Genomic DNA, 25,189 nt, shown 5'->3' with positions numbered 1-25,189 from the left:
GGCTGATGCGCGCTCGGACCCTAAGGGACCAACCTAAGATAATAGAATCAAGATAAAATAACATGGTAGAGGTGGTGGGGGAGATCCGAGAGCACGCGAGAGCTCGGGAAGTAGTCGCGAAGTGGCTTCGGGGACCGGCAAGGACGCCGCACGCCACGCGTCGAGAGGAGGGCGCGGGAACTCAGAACATGGAGTAAACACAGGGGAATCTCATCACATATCTTGTCCTCTCTTTAGGTACGCCACCACATGCACCATATACTGTGGAGCGAAAAGGTACAGAAAGGTAAGAAAAACACAAAACAGATGAATGTGCCGTGTCCATGTGCCAAGGGGGTTGGCGTTGTGCTCTGATACAACAGGAGGGAGTCAGGGTGCGGAGTCCGGACTTGTAGCGAGACTTTATGGCGGTGTGGCGGTTGCTGGCGCGAGCGGTCGCGCGATAGGGCGCTGATTGCACGCGTAGGGCGCCGCGGGGCGCGCCAGCAACAGGCCCTCCAAGTGCAAATGTGAAGAGCATGACGAGCACAGCTGCTTGTCATGCGGCAGGGAGAGGAGGCAGAGATGAGTGTAGAGAACTCACTGTGCGTGAATCGACCTGCTCTGGCTTCCTGGCGGACGAGCGAAGCTTCCGTCTGGCACTATCGGCCGCGGTCTTACAGCTGCTGCGCTTAAGCTTCATTCAGGGTGGTAAAGTGAAGCGTTTGCAGGGTGAGTACACGGCCTTGGAGTCGTTTTTAAATTTATTGATTTGCTGTCTGTGCTCTTGCAGGGCCGAAAGTGGTAGGCCTCGGGCCTTGTTTTCTTTCAACGCGACTTTGCTGGGGTAGGATCACGCGCTGCTGGCAGGCCAAGCGGGCTGTTCAGATGGCATTTGAGGTGAAGAAGCAGAGTAGAAAAGCGAAATAAAGTAACCAGTAGAGGGCAAAGTGAAAGAATAGCTGAGTGTACAGAGTATGAGCGAAAAAGTTGTTCGTTCATCGCGGGCGGCGCCGGCGCTCCCTCCGGACTCGCTCGTTTCTGATGGGCTGTGATGCGCCCGCGCGCCGCAAGCAAGTGAGCGGAATTAGACTGAGCCGAGTATTCTGGGAAAAATAGCGACTCCAAAAAGACTGAACGAGTTATTTCAGCTGTTAACACAGGTATGACTAGTTTTTGGACGACAAGGGCGACGACGGCCACAAGAGCGAGCGCGCGTCTACCGACGAGTGCGGGAGGCGGGCGCACGCCGATCCCGATCTTGCGGGCTCGACAACTCCAGCGGTAACCGGTCGCTGACTACAGCGGTCAGACCAGGGTACCCCGGTATGTTCTCACTGTGCAATATTGTTCTCATCATGTTCTCATCTCGATTTCACATGGATCACTGCTGGTTGGCTGCCCGGCAGAGCAACTTCCGGATGCAATGCAAACCGGGTGGAGAATTGAAAAGGATCTTCGTCGCTCACTCACCGCGAACACGTCAGACTGTCGGGATGACTGCTAAGCTCTCGTTCTGAGGCCCGGCGGAACCAGCCCCTGTCCGCCCATATAAACTAGTGCGGTAATATACGCAGCCGCCTCATCTTCTCGCATCTATCCTCCCTGCACACTTTGACCATTGCGAACATGGCTCTTCCTCCTGGACTGCTCTACCTGCTGCCAATAATTCCGCAGCTCCTTGCACCTCCCGCGGCCGCGTGTCTTCTTGCGTACGTTGCCCGTGTGTACGTTAGCTATGACGTACCTGCGTGGGCCCTCGCGGCGGCGTGCGTCCTGTCCTGGCCTGCCGCGCTCACGGTGCTCGTGCAATGGTACGACCGCAAAGTCGACCGCGAGGCTGCCGCGCGCGGTGTAAAACTGCCTCGCGCGGTGAAGAGCGAATATCCCGGAGGCGTGGACCTCCTGATGATGAACAACAAGGAAATCGAAGAACACATTCTTGGTCAGCAACCCGTCCCCTAGGTCGCAGCGACACATTGCTTACTACGGTTGCAGGTTATCGTTTGTCTTCGTGGGCTCAAGAATATGGCTGGACATTCAATTTCCGCCTGCTCTTCCAGAATAGGGTGTGTTGCCCTGCCTTCTATGTAAATTTCTCATCACCAAAGTCCGGCAGATCTTCACCGCCGAGCCTGAGTACATCAAGGTCTGTTCGCTTGGAATGCATACCATGGATGTAGATGATGTTTAACAACCGTACTATCCTAGAGGATTCTCGCTACAGATTTCCAGGGCTATGAAAAGGGTCCTGTACCCCGCTTCCAGATGAAGTCACTGTTGGGTTCTGGAGTATTCAATGCGGATGGCGACCTCTGGAAGTAAGTTCCATGCCGCTTGCACCTCTCGACGTAGACGACAGCTGTTTCGCAGGTTCCACCGCGCGATGACCCGCCCGTTCTTTAGCCGTGATCGCATCTCGCACTTTGATGTCTTCGACAGGTAAGCGGCTCTCCCGATGAGGGAAACATGCTTTACTTAGCCTGTGTCCGCGGCGATCATCAGACACGCAGAAGAGGCCTTGAACCACGCGAAGGCTCGGGTGTCGGAGGGCGTCCCCTTCGACTGGCAGGTGCGCTCGCTCCTTTCGTTGCCTGCGCAGGAATACTGATAGAGCTGCGCTCCCTAGGATCTCGTCTCACGCTTCACGCTCGACTCTGCAACCGAGTTTCTCTTCGGCAAGGACGTGCGCTCGCTCTCTGCCCCACTCCCCTATCCGCCAACGTCCCCGCAGGCCCAGCACGACACCAGCGCCTCGCATCCTGCGAATCGCTTCGCGCGCGCCTTCCTCGAGGCCCAGCTCGCATCGGCGAAGCGCTCGCGCTACACCACCGCGTGGCCGCTGTGGGAGTTCTGGAAGAGCAAAGTCGACGGACACATCGAGGTCATGGAGGAGTTTATACAGCCGTTACTCCACGACGCGCTGGCTAGGAAGGCTGAGTCTCCCGAGTTGAAGGTCGAGGAGGCCGTAGAGGATGACGCGACGCTACTCGAACATCTCGTCAAACTCACTGACGGTCGGTATGACGACATTGCAACGCAACCCTGTTCTGATCCCTCACTGTAGATCCGCAGATCATCAGAGACGAGACAGTTAATATCCTGCTTGCTGGACGCGATACGGTATGCACACTAATCGGTTCCGGTGTCGAGCGTTAGTGACGCGCTGCCTAGACTGCCTCCACACTTACCATGGCCGGATACATGCTTGCGGAACACCCAGACATCCTACAGCGCCTGCGCAAGGAGATCCTTGACATTGTCGGCACCCGGCGGCCCACATATGACGATATCCGTGATATGAAGTACCTGCGTGCGTTCATCAATGGTAAGCTCTGCCGTGTTCTGATGCATACGGGATATTGACATCTTTGCAGAGGTCTTGCGCATGTACCCACCTGTGTAAGTCCGCAATCTATTGGCCTTCACGACCATGCTGACACACCTCTTTGCAGCCCCTTCAATGTCCGCCATAGCGCCGCACCCACGGTCTGGCCGTCGCCCGAAGGTGACCACTACATCCCCGGGAGCACCAGGTGCTTGTACTCTGTGTTCGTCATGCAGCGCCGCAAGGACTTGTGGGGCCCAGATGGTAACTGCTCCAGCTTACTTGTGCAAAAATGCATCTGACCCGAGTGTAGCCGACAAGTTCGACCCAGACCGTTTCCTGGACGAGCGCCTTGGGAAGTACTTGACGCCGAATCCGTTCATCTTCCTGCCGTTCAATGCTGGTCCGCGTATCTGCCTGGGACAACAAGTGAGCAAATGATCCCTATCTTCGTTTCTGCAAGTAGGCTTACGATCTTGGTACAGTTCGCGTACAACGAGGTTTCGTTCATGCTTATCCGCTTGCTGCAACATGTGTCGAACATCGAGCTCCGTCTGGACGCGAGTCCGAAGTCGGCTGCTCCCCCGGGCTGGGGCGTTTCGCCAATCTCGGATGGCCAAGACAAGGTGATCTTTAAGTCGCATTTGACGATGTACGTGGTGGGCGGCCTGTGGGTTACCATGCGGTTCAAGGACCCCGAAGATCATTGAAGGAAAGTCTCAGTCAGTATTTATTGCGCATAAGAGCGAGCTTTAAAAGTAAAGGACTTGTCGGGGGCTATCTATATATCTATGACTTTCTCGAATATAAACAGTAGTCTGTCAAGTTTGGATTGGTCGTTACTCTGTTTTTATAGGATATTAGTCTGGTTTCACACCATAGTCTCTATTTAGTTAAATTCGAAGTCAATCTTCACGAATTCGACCTTGTCACGTATCTTATCTCGTCGACGTTTTCTGTGAAGTGAGAGCTGGCGTCTAAAAAGAGCTTTGTGGCGCCAAGTAGCGCAGCTCACGTGACACTGCACTGCCTCCTTGGCTTGGCCTCTGCCGCCACCACCACTGCTGCTGCTGGATATGTCATCCCGAGGCACACCATCCCAGGACGCTGGAGTACGTTCACCTAAATATTTTTTTGACCAGGGCTATTCCAATCTGAATTTGAGGCACTGTACACTAGGGCGACAAAGGCGGAGCTCAGCGGAGACTTCAGCTTGGCTTTCAAGCTATACCTCAAGTCGGCTGAAGAGTTCTTGCACCTCAGTCGCACAGTCCCGGACCCCGTAATCCGTGGCAAGTGGAAAGCTGAGGCAGCGAAGGCTCTCGGACGTGCAGAGAAGATCAAAGCGAAGAAGGAAGTTGCTCCCGTCATAAGCGATCCTTTCTCTGAACGTGCGCCTGTGCATCGGCCAGCACGAAGTCAATGCTTATACCATTTTGTTTAGGGGAGCAGCATCTCGTACTCCACAAGTCATCTGTAGTAAATGGAAGGACGTATCCTGTCTGGTCCGAGTATGGGCTGTCGCAGTTGTGGGTAGTCAAAGCATGTCTTAGTAGCCAGCAGTTCTCACTTGCGTTCAGGGTAGACTTGGCCCAGCCCGATCTGTCAGACGAACAGATCAGGCAATCAGCATCATGGCGGAACCCTGCGGCTGAGGGTGACGCGATCTGCACTTCCGCAGATTTCCTGCTTCCTGAGGACGTCTCGCAGCATACCGTATCCGATTGTTCGGTCTGCGCGTCGATAGTTGTATGCATTGCTCATAACAGAGCATTCAGCACGAAGGTATGTTTGTAAGCGTAGACTCCGAAACACTCGTTCATCCTTCTCTGAATAGCTCGGACTTTCCTCTTTGTACCCTCAAGATAACGCCGGGCTACCAGTGGCAACAAGGGAAGGCACCCATGCCGTCCGGATTTTGTTTAACGGGATATTCCGGCGAGTTGGTGCGTTGCATGTCAGATATTCCGTGAGCTGTACTGCATGATGTACTCTCAGACATCGACTCCAGCCTCCCTTGCCACTCGGACGGTCCGATGTGCATATCCACTGGACAAAAACGCGAAATATGGCCGGCACTTCTTGAAAAAGCTGTGCGTCTTAAAATGATGCTTGGTAATGGAAGGCCTGACGACTTTGTAGTACATGAAGCTCATGGGGGGCTATGAGTTTCCAGGATCGTGCGTTCTCCCCTATTCCTACATTACAAACTCTGACACACAGATTAGACTCTCAAGCACAGATCTATAGTGAGCCTCGCCATTCAAATCCTGCGTGTACGTGCATTGATGGAGCATCGGTTAGTACACTGGTTGGATGGATACCCGAACACGTAGATATCGCAAGGTAAAAGTCATTCGTCCTGGTGTCAGACGGCTAGTTTTCAAAAAGAGACAGCCCTCACTTCGAGCGGGAGAAGACATGGAGCAGACTATCCAGTGCATTTCTAGAAGGTATTCAATCATTGCAGGCCATGCGCAGGAGCTCATCGAGTCCCAGGACGGTGCATGCTCACTCTTGGTACCGGGTCAGAACTCCGTAACGGTGCTGTCGAGACTATGGCATTGCTCCCTGCGCACTCGTATGCTGTCATAGGTAATAGTGCGAACGTTATCTTCAGATAAGGACAATTCTGATTTTTACCCCTAGATATTACGGACAATGAGGATGACCGCACGCTGGTTATCCTTGATCCATGGAAGGACTCTGCCGCGCCTCCCGACATAGATACCCAGACTGCACAGGAAATGATCAAGCTTTCGCTCGACGACAGCGGCAACGACACTTCACGTAAGCGGTAACGGTCTACGACCATCGTATTATCCGCTGACACCTCGCTTATAGGCATCTTCCGAGTCCCATGGGACACAGTCTGCACCGTATTTGACGGCGTTTATCTCAGCTGGGACCCCAAGATATTCTCTCATCAACTCAGTTTTCACGGGTACGCACTTCGCGTCGAAGCTCCGCGCTCGATTCTAACACTTCTTGCAGGGCCTGGAGGAAAGATGCGTCGACGCAGGGAGCGCTTCGTATGCATACGCGTTCCACAGTTGACATAATCCTGACCTCAGCTCTAGCTTCGCATATTCAGCTAGGCCTCCGCGTCTCCAGAGATGAGCTGGGGACCAGAGAAACGGAGGTATGGCTCTTACTCACTCGCCATGTCGTCGATACGAAGCGAAGTGGGGAGTTTATCTCGTTTTCTGTCCATGACCAAGGAAGTACGAGCTTGGAAGTCCTGAAGGTACGAGTATGTCTCGAATTCCCTTTCCACGAGCCTGACTAACTCCTACTAGGGCGAATATACGAACAACACTCAGGTGTTGGTACGTGTATGTACTTCACTCTGCAGGCTGGTTATCCTAAGACCGACTCTAGGTTCGTGTGCTGGTATCAGACCCTAGTCTGTCTCTTGTAGCCTCGTATGACGGCCCATACGACGACGTTGGATTCACCGTCATGGTGTATTCCTCTTTTCCTGTTTCCTGGAATACCGAGATGAATGTCCTTGCGTATAGTGAGAAGGTACGCGCCGCATGTGTGACGTATTCACCTTTCTGACATCTGATAAGGTAGCTGGTGCCTTCACGAGCAAGAATGCAGGCGGAAATCCTTCGCTCCCATCTTTCATGGTCAACCCGCAGTACCATCTGCGGATACATGCGGATTATACTGCGCCAAGAGCTGGAAGAGGCAAGAAGGTGCAGATCAAGCTGTCGCTCCAAGGAGAGAGGCGCATCCCGTTGAATATCCTGGCCATATGGTCTCAAGGTCAACGGGTTACTGAGTAATTTAACCGTTGTACCTGTGCAATCTGAGCCTGATGGCTGTATAGTTTCGCTCAGAGCGACGTCGCTATCAGCTCTGGGGCTTACACCTATGGTCATGCGTTTGCGACGAAAGAGGTTCTAGGTCGGTAGCTTCGCGTCAGACCTGCGAGCGGCAACTAACATGGTATAGCCGGAGACTATACCATGGTCGTCTCTGCATTTGATAATCGACACCTAGGCACATTTGCGTTCAACATCGACTGCAGTACTCGGTTTGATTTAAAGCCAATACCACAAGAGGGCGCGGGCATGTTCAGCAAGGTGATACGCGGAGAATGGTGCGTACACTACCGTGATGCTGGCTGACAGACCTAACCTCTTGCTACCGCTAGGACGACAGAAACAGCCGCAGGCGCGCCGAAATTTGAACGCTACAAGCATAACCCCATCCATGAACTGAAGCTCCCCTCTCAGTCTCAGGTGCTGTACGTACCGTCTGACTCTTTCAGCCGCTCCTTGAGCCAAATATTCCGTAGCATTCGACTGCAGCTAGCCAATCCCGGGATCATTATCTCGCTCAATGTGACGCTATTCCTGTTAACCAGCGCAAAGTCCCTCGGATCGCTGGTGGCAACGTCGGGTCCGTACGCCGACTCGGTCTGCGGGGTCGTACTTGGCCCGATCACCGCTCAAGCTGGCTCGTATGCAATCGTGCCGTCCACATTCAACCCAGGTGTTTGCACGTCATTCAGGCTGCTTGTATTCACCTCGTCGTCTGGCACCAGTATTGCTTCCGTCACGGTGTGTAGGTAGCATACATTATTGTACGGTACCAACGGTGCAATGTACATGGTGAATCGGCTTCTCCTGCTTTTAAGAGATGCATGTCATGCTGGCATACTATTAAGTCAGTGTTCCTACGAGAACTCACTAGAGCAGAATCCGCATTCTCGGCATGCGAACATCACGTGCTCAATTGAAGTGGCTAATCTTATCTTATCTTATCTATTTTTTTCGAAGCGCTGTCGCACGCCCAAGTCAGCCGCGGGCGTCTGATGAGACGTATACCACCCACCTCTTGCGAGGCCGAGTGGGCACACTCAGAGTGATACCAGCAATATCTTCTACAAGCAGATTAATTCAGCCACGTACCATCCTCGTGGTTTTTGCCTTCATCACCTGGGAACTTGAACATTCTGCACTGACATCCGAGATCATCATCTGTGCCGCAATGGCGATGCAGACTTGGTCATACCTGTATAGCATTAATGACTTCGTCATCTAATCCTCCATAGCCTCGTTGTTAATCAGATTTTTCTGCAAGCTAATTAATGAAGGGTTCTCACGTTCCCCGGGATCCCTATCGACCCACCTCAAGCTCCGAGGAGTGTAAATACGACGCGCACAAGGATTGCACGAAATTGGGAATGCAGCCAAAGCTGTCAGCAATTTCTACGCAGTTGCCGATGAACAGATGCGTCCACGCAGTAGAGAAACTGATCGAGCGTACTCGTCAAGTTTGCGAGCGGTCTCCAGTAGGCGAGAGAGAAGGCGCTTGACGACTCCGTGTGGAGAGTCACTATTCGCTGTAACGTACTACATTCTCAAACTTTTCAGCTTCATTTCACTGCCTCGAAGCGTCAACTCCCGACTGCCATGCTGCTTCATCATTATTTCGCTCGCCGTAAGATCAAGTCACATCTGTGGCTTGTCCGCAGACACTTCGGTAGCAGTGCTTTCGAGAGCCGTTCCCAATGGGCAACTAATCCTATCGGCAAAGGCCACGCGTGGTGTAGCAGTCACACAACAGATACTGATAGACGACCGGCCAAGTCACTCATAAATGGTGAAAGTGGAGGCTACTCTCGACATAAGTTGCCTCTCCGCTTCTCCACGTTGACTATGTCGGTACAGTCAGACCAAGCACTTGTCCAAGCCTACACGCAGCTGTAAGCGTCATCCTTGTTTGAACCTCACGACCAGATATTCACACATTTATCCTTCAGTGCCGCAAGCAACGACGTCGCCGTAGCTGCCGCGTGCAAGTGCTATTAAGTTCTTCGCTTCCCATTGCATCGCTCACATGGTATCTGCACCTCAGGCCTCGTGTTATATGAGCTCCTTATCACCATTGGTGACGAGATCAATGCCGTCTGGAAGAGGCCCATCACTGCATCCGCCGTACTCCTCGGCTCGGTACGCTGGTGTTTGCTCCTCACGGCCATCCTACAACTTGCGCCATCAACTCGGAATGTAAGCATCGAACGTTTTTGATCAAGTATCACCTGCAACAATGCCTGTTATAGGAGTAAGTGCACTTTTTCCGGGACTCTGAGTGACAGGTTACTCATCGAGACCCAACATACAGCTGCCCGCCGCTTGATATCCTCAGCTTAGTGCTCAACCTCATTCAGTACTTACAGGTTGCACGTATGCCTCACAAAGTTTGCTCTAATCAAATTGTTCACTGACTTCCACGTGTCAGTCTTTTCCGCCCTGCGTATCTTTGCAATCTCGGATAGAAGCTATGCCTGGTCGCTGGTAGTGTTCGCATTGAGCATGGCGCCGTTCGTGACGAATCTGGTGCGTATTACTTCTGCTTGCACCCCTCGTATACCACAGCTCGTGCCACTATTCAGTATAACATGGTGAATTCGAAGTACGGATTCTTCATCGACCCGTTCGCCGGAACGACATGCATCGAGGCGCCCAAGTTCTCTACGCGAACATATAGCATGTAAGTGTGCATATTCTACTGCTGCACTTTTAGCATACTAAATTTTGCAACATAGACGTGTGTTATGCAATCAGAGAATTATAACACGCCGATGATACTAATACTGTTCGCGCACAGTCACATATACCACACGTGGCTCACTCGTCCTCGCCGATACCACCGTGCTCATCCTAACGTGGATCAAAACATTCGCAAACTGGAAGAGTACACGTCGTCTCAACATCAAGGTGTCGCTGACGACGTGTCTGCTGCGTGATGGTCAGTACTTCTGTGCACACCATCGCATTTTCTGTGCTGAAGCTTAGCTACCCATGCAGGAACTATGTATTTCATGTGAGTGTGACAAGAAAGCCGCATCACAAGTAAAATCTCTCAAAGGCTGCGATGGTCAGAGCTCTATTGGCGATGAACATCGTCCACTTACTAACCTTCAACTACTCTGCGGTGCGTCCCCGACATGGGCACGTAGGTCGATAACTGATCTCGAGCTTAAGACCGTATCGATTTCGCTCGTGGGCACACTGACGGCAACCATGGTGCGCTCTCGAAGTTTCGTTCGCTCTTCTCATACTCATGGGCTGGCCATGCAGCCCCCTGTTCTCGTTAACCGCTTCATGATCAATCTGCGGACGGCCGGCTCGGAGATGTCAGAACAATCTGTGTACATGAACGATCGGCAGCAAGGCCAGCCGACACTACAGTTCAAAAAGCAAGTAGATCGGCTGGGCAACATTGGGGGAACGCTCCAGGATGTCTGGAGCGATGCACCCTGTGACGTGGATGATGATGCCGCAGGAGTGGACGAGGAAGGACGTTGTGAGACCAGTGCTGAAGCGTGAGTCGGCGTCGGTGATTGGGCTAAACTCGGAAGTATGGTTTGCTTCAGACGGACAGCGGCATTTGTATTCTGTTGCGGGTATGTTTTGAGGCTTACGACGTCGAATGATCCTTCCGCACAAGTGATGTGCCATTGGGCCTCCCCCAATGCGCTTAGCAGCGAGTCACGCTGCTGAAGCTTCATGGTAATTTCGCCTATCAGGGAAACAATATTAAAGTATGCATTCCATAGACATGTATATCAGTGGATGAAGTAAGTCCGCACATACAGAGACCCAGATACAGGTATGGGCCATATGGTAGTTCGACTCTGATGAAGTTCAAGCTGCGCATGAGGCAAACGAACGTGATCTGATCCTCAGTGTTCCAGTCGCAGAACGCATATAACGGTACCAGATCAGCGGCATTCACCGCCATGGGCTGCCGGTCCGCATCGTTGGATTCATTGTCCACCACAGCAGGTTAGATGGCGTGCTGGACATCGGGATGTTGTCTTTCTTACCGATGACGAGTCCAGAGCCCATGTGGCTTGGTCGTCGGCATCCGCTCCGGGTGCAGGTCGTACGACGGGTGGGCCACCGCGATGTTGAAGCGTTGCATGAGGCAGAGGAGGGTGATCTTGCCAAGCAGAATGGTCGGCCTTGCTGACCGTGCGTGAGAAACGAAAGAGGACTCGTCACTCGAGGAGAGGACCCCTGACATTGGGTGGAGAGGCCTGATCCTGATTTTCGCCTGACCCAACCTTTTTATCCGCACAAAATTTTGGCCCTCTGGCTCAAAAAAGTACGGATTTTCCTCCGGCCCCGGCCCAACAGCCGGGTTTAGATGCGGATTAGGCACCAAGCCTCTATATCTTCAATAATTCGCGCCGTTTTGCGTCCATAGGTACCCTGTAGTGCAAGTAACATCTCTATGTACAATAGACTAGGTTCCTGCTTCGCCTTTGCCACTATCTTCCGCTGCTACCGCCACCGGTCTCTTCTCCCCTCGCTTCCGGGAAGTGTCGAGGGCCTTCACGGTAGCTTCAGTGATCTTGGAACAGTAGAGGGTAGTGTTTAGCTCACAGAGCACTTTGTTTGCGATGCTGACTTCACTAGCAAGGGTGCACAACAAATAATTAGATGAGGCGTGAAGGAACAAGAGTGTCTGCATCGAGACGACGCGCTGATGAACGGCACGGAACTGATTGGGCTCGAGGGCTTGTTATACACCTGCACAACCATATTGGACAATAGACGTCGAGTAGCATGCGATTGTGTAGACACAGGAAGAATATTTTTTATTTGCGCCCTCGCTTGCATTCTTCACTCTTACTTGCCAATCGTAGACGAACGCGGACAGCGGTGCGGTCTGAATAGCCACGAGAACGATTCCTGATTGAGGCGCACTTTGTATTAAATACCGCACTAGATATGGAAAGGTTACCGATGTTGACAAGAAAAGTGTCTCAAAGACCTTGGCCATCAGCCAAATGGGGCGACCAACATGCCCCAAAAATCCGTATACGGACGGTCCTTAGGCCTTGTAGAGCGGCCGCTGGCGCGGTGCGGATTATTCCTCCGGCACCCCCGGGTCCAAGCACGGTTTTGGATGCGGATTGCCTCAGGCATGGGGGGTCCCGAGACCCCGTTTTGGATGCGGATTGTCCTCAGGCCCCTCCGCCTAATGTCAGGGGTCCTCCGAGGAGTGGTTTGTCCTGAAAGTCACGTGAACATTTCCCAAAACAAGCGCTACGGTAACTGCCGTACCGTCAACTGGAAGCGTTTTGGCTTGTTCTTACTCGTTGCTCAGGCTCAGCGCAAAGATGGGGGACAGACGGCCTCTGATCTCTTACGACGATATCGCATCACCGCAAGCTGCAAACTCAGCACAGTTAGGTCCGCCCCTTCCCTCCACGAATCAACCCCCAGCTAAAAGGCGGAGGACACACCAAAAGGCACCTCCTAGACGTACACCTCAACACGTCCAGCACTGGGACGATCCGGGCAACGATGCAGGCGTTATGAGCTACAGTAATGGCGCTAGTGGTGCTGATGAGTATGAAGACCATGCCGAGGAGGAGGAAGAGTTGACGCATGAAGATATTTGGGATGACTCTGCTCTCATCGACGCGTGGAATTCAGCGACGGCCGAATATGAGGTAAGCAATTAGCAATGTCTTGCAGCTCTCACTAATGCATATTGTCAGGCCTATCATGGAAAGACGAAGAAGTGGAAGGAAGAACCCGTTAAAAGGTCGCCGTTGTGAGTCTCTTATAGTTCACTTTGACTGTGACCAACACTGCGCGCAGGTGGTATAACGTCCCACCGAGTCCATCTAAACTTGCCAATAGCAAGGGGAAATCCGGGAAAACGAGTGCCGCAGTGGCTGTCTCCCAAGCAGTTGATGCCGCAGACTCCAAGCCAGTGGACTTCAACACTTTTGTCCCCTCGCACGACCCAAGTCTAGCGAGGACTAGTGGTACCGCGCAAGGAGCAGAGTCCCTCGCCGATCACTCTCAGTCGTATTTGCCGGGTCCCACTGGTCCTATCGTCGGACAAGACGAGGCATTCGAGAAAGCGCTCTCTGCCATGTATTGGAGCGGATATTGGACTGCAGCGTACCACGTAAGTCATGTTCTGTTTACGCGACATTCCTTTACTTATTGCCTCACTTCAGTACCACGGACATTATCAGAACCAAGGCGGGCCATCTCAAGCTGACGGTGAAGCAGAAGATGAAGCCAATGACGAAGTCGATGAGGTCGACGCTATGATGGACGATCTTATTGAGACGCAGCGTTAGACCTTGCTTTGACTTGGCTCAGCACTACGCTGCCTCACATGTAGGTCAGCGTGCATGACATGAGTGCGAACATCGTCAATATGCCAGGGTGAACAGATGTATCTTGACTGAATATTTCCTCAGCAACCTTGTTCTTTTATTTGGCTGAACGTCGGGAAGCCCATGACAGCGCGGAAGCGAAACTTGGGACGTCCGACTTCGACGTCGAGTGTGTATTGGTTGTCAGTTATGGTCAAAATGGAGTCAGCTCCTGTGTTGAAAGCTGGACACTTTTTGACTCGCAATTTTTGCATCCTACTAAGCTCTATATCTCTTGGTTGATGTTCAAGCGACACGAAAGGCTTTACTCGACGGTACGCGTGACACACAGGAACCGAGCAGCTACAGCGGTCACAGTGACATCTCGTCACTTCACTCTGCAAGCAACTTGTGTCCGTCCATCTCCTCCTCCCTTCATGACTACTCCTAAATTTGACGGCGATAACCCCCAGCGGGTAAGGCATTCGGAAAGGTTAAGACTTGCAGTTGTATGCGCCGCACCTCATTCAGGCCCCATTTACGCTCACAGAATCGTCCTAGGCATTAATTGCGTTGCGACAGAAACCTGCAGGCCAGTCGTGTGCATGTGCGTATAGCGTATGGCGTGCTTTAATATTATTGACGTGCGCAATTATAGCATATGTACTCGAGTTGCAGCAGAGGTTTCCCCTGCGAGATGCTACATCCGCTTCCGCAGCTGCAGAGACATCTGAGCCTTGGCGCGCGCGAGCTCTAGTGCTAGAAAAAGAGCTTCGGGTGCTCCAAGCAAAGTATGATGCTCAATCCTTAGGTAGCTATTTGCCTTCGCCGGATATTGCATGTGGAGAAGAAATCACTTCTCCTATACCTAGATTTTACAGCATCCCGCACGACTACCAGAGCCTCTGATGACCACGAGGCTGCTTCATCATGCCCAGCACCAACCCCTGTGTCCGGGAAGAAGAAGTCAAAGAAGAGCACTTCGACATCGGCAGTCCAGGGACCACGGTCGGGAGATGGACACCAGCAGGTTATTCCTCAAGGTAGACTTTCCACTATGCGCAAAAAATTCTTGTTGGCTGCATATATGCGCTCTGTCAATCTCGACTGACCCACTCTTGCATACTCAGAATTTTCTCTACCAGAGCTTTTCAAGCCGGATAGCCTGCTGAGCGCTTTTCAAACTCTGGATGCCCTGATCGACGCCAGACGACAAACGCATTCCGTTGTCTCGACTGAGGCGTGTACTCTGGCCGCCAGCAGAGCCCTGGATTCCCTAGCTGCTACAATGGCTTCTCTGTTGCCGCCTGCAACGCTCACTAGTGCGTCTTCTGGTGTTATGCAGACGTTGTCTGCTCTTCTTCGTCGTCTGGTACTGTTCGCTTTGCCGCTCCTCTCTCCGTCTCGTCGGAAAGAAAACTCAACTTCTCGCGCCCAAGCTGATGCCCTCATTGGTCGATTGGCGACATCGGTTCTTATTCCCCTAATCTCAAGCTTCTATCCGCTCTCATTGGCTCATCTGTCTGCTATCTTCTCATCCGACATCACCGTTAAGCCGCCTTCTGGACGCCTCAAGAAGGGACTGTACGACATCCGGCCAGACGTCCTGAATTTTCTACGCAATGCTCTGGATGCTCTGCAAGAACTTTTGCTCGGCCCTGGAAAGCCTGTTCTCACTGCGCCCATCCAAAGCGCCTTTGAAGCGCTAATCCTCTCCGCAGCACGCGAGCTGGAGAAACTCTACCCACCGCTGCTGTCAGCCGCAGACGAGCCGAACAGCAGCCCAACTATCCCGAGTGATGTCGGAGAAACATCCAGGGCGAACACTCCCCTCCCACAGGCTCGACTGTCGCCGCAACTCTCGCGTCACTCGCAAGTGCCGACGCCGGGCGAGAAGCCAACGTCCGCGGCGAAGCCCCAACGCGCGCACGGCGATGCCCGCACGCAGGCGCCGCGGCCGCCCGCCGCAGCGGACCGCATTGCGGGCCTGGCGCGCAAGGACGCACTGTGGTATCTCTGCAGCGTGCTGCACATCACGATCCCGCCTGCCGCCCTGGGATCATCGCCGCCACCGGGAAGTCCCAACACAGGCCTCCCCCCGCCGGATGCCAGCACGCTGCTGCGCGAGGGTGTTTGCACGGTACTCGCGGGCCTGCTTCGGAGGACAGTATCTTCACCTAGGATCCACGTGTCTCGAACTGCCCCAGCTAGGGAAGGCGACGATCCTAGTAGCGAAGTCTTGACAGAGGGCGGAGAAGGCTGTAGTGATCGAGGGTTGCGAGAGTCACGCTTTAGGGGCAGATTACCGCGGGGTCTGTTGGGAGCCGTCGAGCGGGAGATGCTGCTGGCGGTAGCAGAGAGATTATGGCTGTCACAAGGCTGAATCTAGGTGAGCATTGTGATCATGATCCGCCTGGACGTGTGTGAGTACTATACCCACTTTCGCTTGCTGATATTTTCGAATGCTTGCTGGGTGGGCTATTTCGTGGCTTTTTCGTTCGTGGCCGCCGTGGTTGTACCCATATTCCGGTAATATACCAGATGGCCTTCGGACTGACGAATGACGCGGCCGTCGATGATAGTGATCCTCGACATGCTACCGCCTAGTGACCCTTACTCATCGTTCAACATGACCTCGACCTCCGGCTTTCCGATATAGCTCTCACAGTTCATTAAAGACGTAATTCAGTGCCCAATGTTCTGATACCCGACCGTCACAGCTTTCTCCACTTGCTCCTCGAGAAGTTGCAGCCCAGCCGTTCATCCATGCTTCGCTCATGCTCACGAGACCTCTGCAAACGCACCGTACCTCGCACTACCTACGACTCTGCTAGACGTAATATAGTGCTAGTCCGAACTCTAGCACACAGGCCCTCGAATCATACATAGTCTAGCCCTTGGGTTCAACAAGGGGCCGTCGTACCATTGGCGACGTTTCGAGCATCATCAGAGCGTTTACGTTTCGGAGGGCGTCCATCCCAAGCCCGACCTGATCGACCTCATCCTTACGTCTCCACAACGCGCCAAGTCATCCATCGCCCAACGCCCTGCAAGCTCCATCGCAGACATGATTGCGCACCGCAGTTTGCCGCCGTCCTATGTTCTGTGCAATGCGGGGCTCCCAGGGATCGCGTCCCTTGCGGGTTTCGCACATCTATCTTCGGTAACGCGCCCGTACATCCAACACTCCGACATCTGCTCGCATCCGCCACTTTCATCACGGAGAGCGGCGGAAACGCGTGCCACCATCGCCCGTTTGCGATGCCCCGACATGTTGGCGTTGAACCGCAACCGCCACAATGGCCCCGCCACGCTGTCGCCGGGGCTGTGCGCCTGGGGGTCCGGAGCGCACGGTCGACTGCGAACTGTCCGCGGGTGCCTGTGCACTTGACGGGTGTGTGTGTGTGCGCGCATGCGCGCCCTCGGGATTCGTGATAAAAGCTTACGATATGTGGGGTGATTATGATGCCCAATCCGGCCCTTTCGCCATGTCGACTAGCATTTTGGGCGACAAGGAGCAATGAATGTCCGATGTGAACATCATCCGTGCACTTCATGCTCCGTGCGGCCGAACACACCAAGCCCTAGGCCCTGCGAGCCTTCTGCCTGCACACGTTCCCCAAGCCTCAGCACATTGCACACCGCCACAGCGCCGCAGAGTAACACATGTCTGGCCATGTCTAGAGACTTGACCCGGCGTCGGCTTTTGCCCGCTGACTCCTGCAGGGGTGCGCCAGGGTGCAGCCAGTTCTGCGCGAGAGGCGTCCGCTTTGGGGGAGGAAGAAGGTTTAACGTTTAGCGTTGGCGCGTCGACACCAGGGGCCACGCCGCTCGCAGCGTGCCCGCGCGACTCGCCGGATGCGGCTCCGGCGAGCCCACCGTCTGGATGCAAGTGCTCTATCCCGCCGCCTTCTCCCTAGGCCCTCCCTCTAACGCGTTCCGAGGCTCTCTGACCTCGCATCTGCACAGGCCCGTGCTCCGCTGAACTGTGCCGTGTGTGCGCAGCCTACCCAGCGCCACGCCCGGCAAGGCCGGCCCTGTCGCGACGCTGGCGCGTGCACTGCGACTGTCTCCAGCGAAACGGCGATCTTCCCCTCACCCGTCGCAACAAGACGCTTCGCACCTCCGACGTCGCGCACGGTGAGTAGGAGGTTGGTGCTCCTGCACGCTCCTCACGCACGGGCCCCGGTGCCGCGGCAACCAAGAAGCAGGCCGGCGCGCGGGGCGCGCGCACGTAACTCCCGCGTAAACGGCGCCACCGCTCGCGTCGCGGCGTCGAGACCCGGTCGGCGACGCTTCCAGGCCGCACCCGCCGTCTCCCCCCTCACGACGCACGAGGGACGCGCTTTACGTCGTTGGCAGGCACTACCGGTGTCCCTCGCAGAGGCCGGGTGCACAAACGAGAGGACAAACGGGGACGGCGAGCCTCCCTTGTCCTCGTCCAGGGCCCTTTCCCGCAGATAATTAGCCACTTCTGGCCGCGACGTTATGGCAGCCTTCAAGGCTTTCAAAGCCACTTTGTTCTCATTTATCTCGGACGTGCAAAAATGAAACCATGCCGTTTCATGACCTGTGGGACTGGCGACTTTCATCGATAACAGCCACGCTGCGAAAGAACCCACGTCATGATTATACCCATGATGAGCTCTGTGTTTGAGATCGATCGTCGCCGGAGGCATCATAAGAGCATTAATCACACATGCAAGCGCAGCGGCGGCAGTAAGAAGAGACGCAAGAAAACCATATAATTCTATGATCGGTAGCCGAGAGAGTATTCCTACAATTACAGTACTATATACCGGAAAAGCAGCCAGACGGTGGATGCAGACGAGAGCAATAAGGATAAAGTGACATATAACAAGGTATAGCGGAGCACGGATGGTATATGTCAGTGCCGTCGCAAGTCACGATGGGCACTGAGGAAGAGGATGGAAGGGGGGGGGGGGGAATGTAAAGCGAAGTCCGTGGCAATAGCATAGACGATAACAAGGAGCGAGTAGGACAACGAGAGGAAGGGGGCATGTGCAGCATATTAGAGTAGGCAGGGCATGGAAAGACAGGATGGCAGAAGCGACACCTCAGAATGTCGAAAGGGTAATCGGCCCACCGAGAGAGCGCGGCTCAAACTCGCGCGGGGCGCGCAGCTGGAAATCGCCGTCGCGGATAATGGGATTCGCCTTCAGGCGGCGGAGCTCTTCTTCCTCCCGCTCCAACTCGATCTCGTACGCGGCCTTGCGGCCGGGGAGGCGCATGCTGACGTACTGCATCACGGGCTTCGGCTCCCATCGGCCGCCGCCAGTGGCCTTGCAGATCGCAGAGGAGTGGCAGAGCGGGTACGCAGCAAGCTCCTGGGAGATGCCAGGCGGTGGCGTCGGCGGTCTCGAGACCGTTGGAATGCGTGGCGAGGTGTGTGCACGGAGCAGGGGACGGCGGACTGGCGGCGGTAAGAGAGTAGAACCATCGAGAGGTGTTGATGGAGAGCGGGGAGAACTCGAGGTTGATGATGTGGTGGAAGCCGAGTCGGCCTCCCACTGAAGCGACTGAGAGCGCTGCTTGAGCAGGGTCGACCGTGATGTATGAGTGCCGTGGATCTGATCGTAGCACTCGTCGCAGACACGGGAGAGTGCAACGGGAGATTCAAGAGATTCGAACGCCTTGACAGAGACGTTTCGGGGCGGACTCATGAATGGAAGATTCGATACGTCCAAGAGTTGGGTCGAGCGAGTGGAGCATGCCGAACAAAAGATGCCTCCGCACTTGCGGCAGTGCTGTCGAGAGCGATGAGCACGGAGCGCTTAGCAGTGATTGAGTTTTATCATGTACGTACATGTTTGCGCTCCAAGATGGAAAACTTCTTTGAACAGAGGAATGTGTCGCAGCGGGACGCCTGGGAGTCGGGCTGTTTGTTGCGACGGAGATTAGATTGGATGCATGCTAGGATGTCAACGCGTGATAGAGACTTGCCTTCCATAGGTCTTTCCGGAGAAGAACTGCGAGATGCTCGTTCCGCCGCAAGCCCTCTGGCCGGAATGGGGTGGATGGGATGTCGCTTGGGGAAGAAGCAATGGCGGAATCAGACACCACCGAGCGGGTGTCGTATGGCTTCGAAGAGCTGCTCGCAGCAGATGAGTAGGTATCTAGAGGGCGATGTTAAAAGATGAAGGACCTGAGCATTGACGAGGACTCACCCTGTGCAGAAATGACACTATCATTGTCGTCCGACTCGTGGCGAAGAAGAGAGATGCCGGTCAGGCGAGAGGTAGCCGAGGACATTGCAGTAGGCGTCGTGGTCGGCGGCGGTATGTTGTACAACGAGGATAAGTTATGGAATTATACAAGTCGGAAGGTGGTAGGGATAAGAGGCCGTGACGCGGAGTCGAGACACTGAGGCTCGAGAGTAGCGGATCCCGGAGAGGCAGCGAGAGTATATGTAACCCTCGGCCAGGCGCCCATCGTCTTCGCGATTGGTTCGGTTACTGTTGGGATCGGATTGGTCAGATCTGACATCAAATCTCGATCCGGGCCACGATGCACCTTGGCCGGATGCTGTCCCAGTTAGACTTCATCCCGCCTGCCGCCTTGTCTCCGAAACTCTGCCGGCCAGGCCGGGCGGTGGCCGCCCTGGGCCATCAAGCCCCTCCGGCGAAAGTACGGGGCGGATTTCCCCTCCCGCCTGCTCCCCTCCCACCTGAGTTGCATCTCCCGAAAGCCACCGCTGGAGCATGGGATGGTGCAGACGGTGCGCAGGGGACCGGGGAGAATCGTGCGGCCGCTTTGCGAACAAAAATAAAAATTACAAGGACAAAGTGGAGGGCAAAGAAATCGACACCTAGACGTGCGGGCAAACGGTTTATGTCCTCCGCACCAGGGAGCCACAGCCATTGGCCACGACTGAGACCGCACAAAGGGCCATGGCTTGTGAGTGGCCCCGTCCACGGCATCCGACCAAAGAGGACCCTGCATGCTCCCACGTCACCGTCTCCGACACTGATAGTAACCACAGACATATCAACAAGGCACATGCATCCTACGTATGCGTACGTACACCTCGATAAGCCGGCTTTGTAGGCCATTCTCTTTGCCTTCGTGCATGCACCTGACCTTGCAGCACCTTTTCATTTTATGCAGGCGCGCGTGGTCTCGAGTTCTGGACAGAGCTCCTGGGGCCCATCGATGGCATAGCTCGGTTCGAGGGGGCAGCACCAGGGAGCGGCGTCTCTGTCGCGTGGCAACAGTGACACGAGGGGATCAGATCGCACCGTGCTGATCCCGACCCTGCCGCCTCTTGCGTACGAACGCAGGCGCGCGGGCAATGTCCCCCAGCCAATCTGCTTCCGCCGCGCGCAGCGCTCGCCTACAATTGGCTGCGGCTGCTCGTCTGAAGACCGTCGTCGACAGCGGGAGCATCCTGCGCGCGTCGTAGGCCAATCATCACGGCATGGTGGCGCACGCCAGCTCCTCAGCGAGCCACTCTAAGCGTGGGCTAGCTCGTTGACGATCCCACGCCGTCGACGACCCTCGCCAAGTTCGACGGAAGCGGAGCTGCCTCTGGCCACCGTCCCGCGCCTATTGTCAGGCGCGACGACGGCGGCCCTGTGCCGACTCCTCCTTCCCGTGCTTCCGCGCACTAGTGCATGATGGCCGTGGTAGGGACATCGTTCCCTGTGGCGACCGAGGCTCCTCAGCGCGGTCGCCACGCCAGCTCATTGGCCGCCGCCCGTGGCGCGTGCGCTTCCCCGTTTAGAGTTGCCTGCCACGAAAGGCAGTCCGCGCTCAGCTCGGGGTCTACCGGTGTTGACCGCGCCATGTTGGCACTGCGACAAGAGTTTCGTGCGCCACACGGGCCTGGCAGGGACGCGTCGCGGTGTGCAACTGCGTGAGCGCCCCTCGATGCTCCCGAGGTGCGTGCACTCGCGCCAGCCCGTCGCGAGCGAGCGAGCGAGCATCCGAGCGACGATCCGCTGCTCCTCCGCAGGCCCCCCACAGGTCCCAGCAAACGCACACCGCGCGCGGGGAAATCCCCGCAGTCAGCAGGTTCGCATCGTCGTCTCCTCCAAGACAGCGCATCAGAACGCGCTTTCGTGTTCGCCTCGCTTGCACTCTCGCTGGCTATCGGCTCATCCTCGGCAATCGGGATCGCCGTCGACCGCATCCAGACACGTCGCTCGCACGGCCGCCGCCGGCCAGCGAACAGGCGTGCGCGCAGTGGCTGATTTTAGCGCAGCCAATGTACTTGCCTGTGCCTCCGACTTTGTGACGAAGCGAAGTTGTGCGGCGGCCATCGTCATGCGCTCGCACGAGAACACGCACGAGCATCCCAGCTGCGCGCGCAGAAAGCTGTCGATGTCGCACATGCACGTCCTTTCCCAGGGCTAACCCTTTCTCAGCACGGAGCCTCTCGCAGCCTATGGCAACAGGTACCTCTCGCAGCCTATAGCAGCATCTCTCTCGCCTTAGTTATCACAAGCACTACACCCATCGGCTATCCGGGCCAGCCCTGGATCGCCTGTACTTCGCAATACACTCGTTCTAACCAGACCCTGTCGTCAGCTGCACCGAGGGACAGCCCCTACACACACATACGTGCTACGTCCGCCCAACCTACATACCCCGCGCCGGCGAATTCCACGCAATGCGTTGCGTTTCTCGCCCGCGAATTCGCAGACATTTACAGGCCCGCCGCACTGCATCCGATACACACATCCCAGCGACCCGGCCGCGCGCTGCCGTCGCCACACGATACGGTAAATAAAATGCCTTGCTCAATGAACAGGCGCCAGCCGTTATTAGGCAGGGCGAATAATTAATATAAAATAATAATGAAAACGCCCGATGTACATCCGCCACCTCGGCGGGGTGATCTTCCCCCAGTACGCATGATTGCACCAGGGCGACCAGACTCAGGCACAACCTGCACCGCCGCCGTGGAGGACGTTGTGGCAGCGGCGGTGGCGGCGGCGGCGGCGGCGTGTGTGCGGGCGCGCGTGGCGGCCGTAGACGCGAAGAGCCACTACCGCTGTTCCGAGGACATGTCTCGAGACATTTTGCTGCGCAGGTGCACGCAGCCGTTGTGACGTTGCGGGCTAGGCTAAGGGGGGTTCAGAAGGGTGCCTCGGACCGCGCGCGCGTGCCAAAAAAAAAAAAAAAAAAAAAAAAAACCAAATCGGCCAGCCATCCACACGGCATCAGTCGCCAATCGAGGGCCGATCGCGAGGCTAATCAGTTGGATCGCAAGTGGGATCGTGTGCCACCGTCCGTTGCAGCCCCGTGGCCCGTGATGCGCCTCTCGTCCGGGACACTGTGCCTCGCGGGCGAGCATAAACACGTGCAGCCGCGGTCGAGCGTGTCTCGGGAGTCGGGGCGCGCGGCAGCCAATCGCAGCGCAGATATTTTGTGCAGGTGCTGCGATAGAGGACATGCTCCGCGCCGTAGTGGCTCATACAGCAGTGAAGAATATATGGCACGCGTGTCTTTGGTGATAGCTGTCGGATCTTGGGAGATGGCGAGGGATTATTTCACGGGGATATGGCGTTGTTGTGGAACACTGCACGGGTCTTGCGAGGACGATCCTCTGAAGAAATTTGTGCACGATATGGAAAACAAATTGCTGCACCCGCGAGAGGCTACAAACGGCGGGCAAATCACTACACACGATCAGCGCCGCATACGACCGGTCCTGCTCTGCGAGACAACTGCTGAGACAGACTCACTTGAAGTCCCAGCAAGAGCGCGACACCATTCTAAGCCCGCGCCAGGCGCGTCCGTCCCTGCACAGAAAGGCGCATACGCCCGCGCCTCGGACCGCAGAGCTCCCACCCCTGGGCGCATCACGGCCCCCGAGCCAATCACGCAGCGCCGCCCGCGGCCAATCAACGCTCAACCCTCGCGTGCGTCACGCGGGCTACTCGAGCAGGACGAGCTAGCATGTCCCAGTCGATCATAGACATAGTTTTTTGCATTTTATTTTATTGATCTCGAGGACGCTCGTAAGATTGGTGATTGGGTCTGGAGGACCCGTCGTGTGCACTAGGGCGCACGGCAGAGCCTTGAACCGCGTCGTCCATTCGCAGACGTCGGCCGCAGTCCCGTGCAACGGTGTACCGCTGCCTCCGCATCCGCCTCCAGGGCTGCGCATCGCCACACGGATCGCCTTTTTTTCAGCGATCGTCCACGTGATTGGCATTCCCCAGAGCTTGGACGAGGATAGCGCCTTCACCGAGGCGCAAGAAAGAAAAAAAAACTACGCCGCGGCCATCCGACCGGCGCTGGCAGCGGCGCGGATCCGACAGCTTGGCCCGCACGTCGGGAGGTCTGTAGTTGGGTGTGAACATTTGGCGTGCCGCCCCCGCCAAACGCGGGGAAGCCATCTGGCGGACATCCCCCTCTGTGTGTGTGCGCCGAGGAGATCCGTCGCCGCCGCCTCGCGCCGCAACACGTGCAGAGCTCTCCAGAGCTCGGTGCCGCAGCGGGAGGCTGCATGCACCTGTTGGCAATGCGTCGGCGTGCCCCGAGCACCCGCCCGTCCGTGCCGTCTACCGTCTGCCGCCCTGGGGCACCACCTGGCATCCGGGGACGATCGCTTTTCTCGCGCTCTGCCCGGACGAGGCCCACGAATGACGACGGCCGATGAAATTCGTCGTTGGGTGCGCAGCCGTTGTTGCGTCTGCGTCTGTCCATGCCAGTCCCCAAACTGTCAGCCTCTTCATTTTACGCGGCAAGTTTCTTTCCTCGCCGTGGCGGCGAAGTTTTGCATTGCAAAAAAAAGATACGGCATGCGCATGAAGATTCTCCCCTTTCCCTCTCAGTCAGCGCGCGCGGCCCTCGATGACATGCAGCTTGCTCTTCTGCCCATCAGGCCGGCGCCGATCGATTGCTTCCGCCCCTACCCATATTAGGCCGCAGGCATGCTTCGGGCGAGTCCGCTGTCGCGTTGCAAAATGAACTGTCAGCGAAGCCCGTCGTTCGAGGTTAACAACGTGCGTACCTGTCAAAACGGAACGCCTCGCTTGCCGCCTGTCACGTCGTGCGCGACCAGCTTCGAATTCGCCGCAAGCTCTCTTTCGCATGGATGAGGAGGAACACGTCTCGATTTGGGCAGCGGCCTGCTTGTTTGGGGGCATTTGTCTATATCGCTGATCGGGATCACTCGACGCCGCGTCTCGACGTCAAGTTCGGAGGCTTTCCCTCGCAACACGGAGTCAAACCCTCCGGAAGAAAAAAGCGGAGCTATTTAGCGTAAAGGTGAGCAATTTGCTTTGCAAAAATGAAAAGAGAAGCAGGCGGCGGACGGTCGGCGCTGTGGTAACGGCGGGATGTGCGCCACACTGCGGAGCTGCGCTGTGTGCAAATCGGTTCGGGATGCCCTACCAGGCTGAAACATAAGGCAAGTTGTCACAAAACATGACTGGCTGAAGGAACGGGTTAGCCCGCGTCGACCATTCCGAGCGGCGGCGCCGTCTGAAAAGAGCACCCGACGTCGGGCAACTCGGGCCTGGAGCAGACCATTTTCACATGTAAAGTCTCGCAGCATTGATCCTCTCAGGGAGCGATTGCGACTTGATAAAACATATATAGCGTACCTAGAGAACTCGATCGCAGGCATGCAACGTCGGCGTCCGTCGAGGCGGGTTTGACTGTTTTGCCTCATATTTGAGGCGCCTGATGAAAAGCGCCCAGATTCGGCGCTGACGCAGGGCAGCTCGGCGCTGGTATTCAGTACTCAGGAGGTTGAT

At 55.6% G+C, this 25,189-nt stretch overlaps 6 protein-coding genes across 6 annotated transcripts; 5 read left to right on the top strand and 1 right to left on the bottom strand.

Annotated features, from left to right (window-relative positions):
* Positions 1-1,790: 1,790 nt before the first annotated feature.
* Positions 1,791-4,017, top strand: PHACADRAFT_83524 (uncharacterized protein; the record flags this gene model as incomplete). Its single annotated transcript, XM_007389807.1, has 11 exons — positions 1,791-2,048; positions 2,099-2,128; positions 2,191-2,300; positions 2,353-2,421; positions 2,485-2,551; positions 2,609-2,996; positions 3,047-3,102; positions 3,154-3,319; positions 3,359-3,571; positions 3,621-3,736; positions 3,793-4,017. 11 exons carry the CDS (start codon positions 1,791-1,793, stop codon positions 4,015-4,017), a joined length of 1,698 nt encoding a protein of 565 aa, XP_007389869.1.
* A 622-nt stretch (positions 4,018-4,639) lies between these two features.
* Positions 4,640-7,964, top strand: PHACADRAFT_167770 (uncharacterized protein). The gene is made up of 20 exons (XM_007389806.1): positions 4,640-4,698; positions 4,752-4,836; positions 4,888-5,092; positions 5,145-5,253; positions 5,306-5,400; positions 5,450-5,487; positions 5,536-5,556; positions 5,612-5,653; positions 5,705-5,760; positions 5,807-5,902; positions 5,957-6,097; positions 6,152-6,251; positions 6,302-6,554; positions 6,607-6,636; positions 6,689-6,835; positions 6,883-7,097; positions 7,146-7,222; positions 7,271-7,418; positions 7,473-7,565; positions 7,617-7,964. The coding sequence occupies exons 5-20, from the start codon at positions 5,344-5,346 to the stop codon at positions 7,891-7,893; spliced, it is 1,791 nt and encodes a 596-aa protein (XP_007389868.1). The 5' UTR covers positions 4,640-4,698; positions 4,752-4,836; positions 4,888-5,092; positions 5,145-5,253; positions 5,306-5,343; the 3' UTR covers positions 7,894-7,964.
* Positions 7,965-10,416: 2,452 nt separating this feature from the next.
* On the top strand, positions 10,417-10,789 carry PHACADRAFT_246303 (uncharacterized protein). The gene has a single exon (XM_007389805.1). The coding sequence runs from the start codon at positions 10,462-10,464 to the stop codon at positions 10,654-10,656; it is 195 nt and encodes a 64-aa protein (XP_007389867.1). The 5' UTR covers positions 10,417-10,461; the 3' UTR covers positions 10,657-10,789.
* A 1,674-nt stretch (positions 10,790-12,463) lies between these two features.
* Positions 12,464-13,575, top strand: PHACADRAFT_246301 (uncharacterized protein). The gene is made up of 5 exons (XM_007389804.1): positions 12,464-12,531; positions 12,591-12,794; positions 12,843-12,898; positions 12,946-13,261; positions 13,314-13,575. The coding sequence occupies exons 2-5, from the start codon at positions 12,657-12,659 to the stop codon at positions 13,437-13,439; spliced, it is 636 nt and encodes a 211-aa protein (XP_007389866.1). The 5' UTR covers positions 12,464-12,531; positions 12,591-12,656; the 3' UTR covers positions 13,440-13,575.
* Positions 13,576-15,000: 1,425 nt separating this feature from the next.
* Positions 15,001-15,840, top strand: PHACADRAFT_82004 (uncharacterized protein; the record flags this gene model as incomplete). Its single annotated transcript, XM_007389803.2, has 1 exon — positions 15,001-15,840. A coding segment is annotated over one exon (840 nt), but the record flags the coding sequence as incomplete, so codon positions are not given.
* Positions 15,841-18,399: 2,559 nt separating this feature from the next.
* PHACADRAFT_246299 (uncharacterized protein) lies at positions 18,400-19,840 on the bottom strand. Its single transcript, XM_007389802.1, has 4 exons — positions 19,646-19,840; positions 19,422-19,594; positions 19,285-19,356; positions 18,400-19,225 (listed from the first exon to the last, which is right to left on the bottom strand). Exons 1-4 carry the CDS (start codon positions 19,728-19,730, stop codon positions 18,536-18,538), a joined length of 1,020 nt encoding a protein of 339 aa, XP_007389864.1. The 5' UTR covers positions 19,731-19,840; the 3' UTR covers positions 18,400-18,535.
* Between the last annotated feature and the right edge of the window lie 5,349 nt (positions 19,841-25,189).

This window comes from Phanerochaete carnosa, assembly GCF_000300595.1.
Source record: "Phanerochaete carnosa HHB-10118-sp unplaced genomic scaffold PHACAscaffold_1, whole genome shotgun sequence".
NCBI classification, from domain to species: domain Eukaryota; kingdom Fungi; phylum Basidiomycota; class Agaricomycetes; order Polyporales; family Phanerochaetaceae; genus Phanerochaete; species Phanerochaete carnosa.
The sequence above is the reverse complement of the archived record's forward strand: the minus strand, read 5'-3'. Positions and strand labels throughout refer to the sequence as shown.

What these genes read in the sequence shown, in the direction of transcription:
- PHACADRAFT_246303 (XM_007389805.1), top strand. Translation starts at nt 10,462, where the DNA reads ATGTCAGAACAATCTGTGTACATGAACGATCGGCAGCAAGGCCAGCCG.
- PHACADRAFT_167770 (XM_007389806.1), top strand. Translation starts at nt 5,344, where the DNA reads ATGTGCATATCCACTGGACAAAAACGCGAAATATGGCCGGCACTTCTT. An exon ending in CGAGCTTGGAAGTCCTGAAG is followed by an intron (nt 6,555 to 6,606) that starts GTACGAGTATGT and finishes AACTCCTACTAG; the next exon opens with GGCGAATATACGAACAACAC. An exon ending in TGCGACGAAAGAGGTTCTAG is followed by an intron (nt 7,223 to 7,270) that starts GTCGGTAGCTTC and finishes AACATGGTATAG; the next exon opens with CCGGAGACTATACCATGGTC.
- PHACADRAFT_246301 (XM_007389804.1), top strand. Translation starts at nt 12,657, where the DNA reads ATGAGCTACAGTAATGGCGCTAGTGGTGCTGATGAGTATGAAGACCAT. An exon ending in CCCGTTAAAAGGTCGCCGTT is followed by an intron (nt 12,899 to 12,945) that starts GTGAGTCTCTTA and finishes CACTGCGCGCAG; the next exon opens with GTGGTATAACGTCCCACCGA. An exon ending in ATTGGACTGCAGCGTACCAC is followed by an intron (nt 13,262 to 13,313) that starts GTAAGTCATGTT and finishes GCCTCACTTCAG; the next exon opens with TACCACGGACATTATCAGAA.
- PHACADRAFT_246299 (XM_007389802.1), bottom strand. Translation starts at nt 19,730, where the DNA reads ATGTCCTCGGCTACCTCTCGCCTGACCGGCATCTCTCTTCTTCGCCAC. An exon ending in TCCGGAAAGACCTATGGAAG is followed by an intron (nt 19,357 to 19,421) that starts GCAAGTCTCTAT and finishes CGCAACAAACAG; the next exon opens with CCCGACTCCCAGGCGTCCCG. An exon ending in CCATCTTGGAGCGCAAACAT is followed by an intron (nt 19,226 to 19,284) that starts GTACGTACATGA and finishes CGCTCTCGACAG; the next exon opens with CACTGCCGCAAGTGCGGAGG.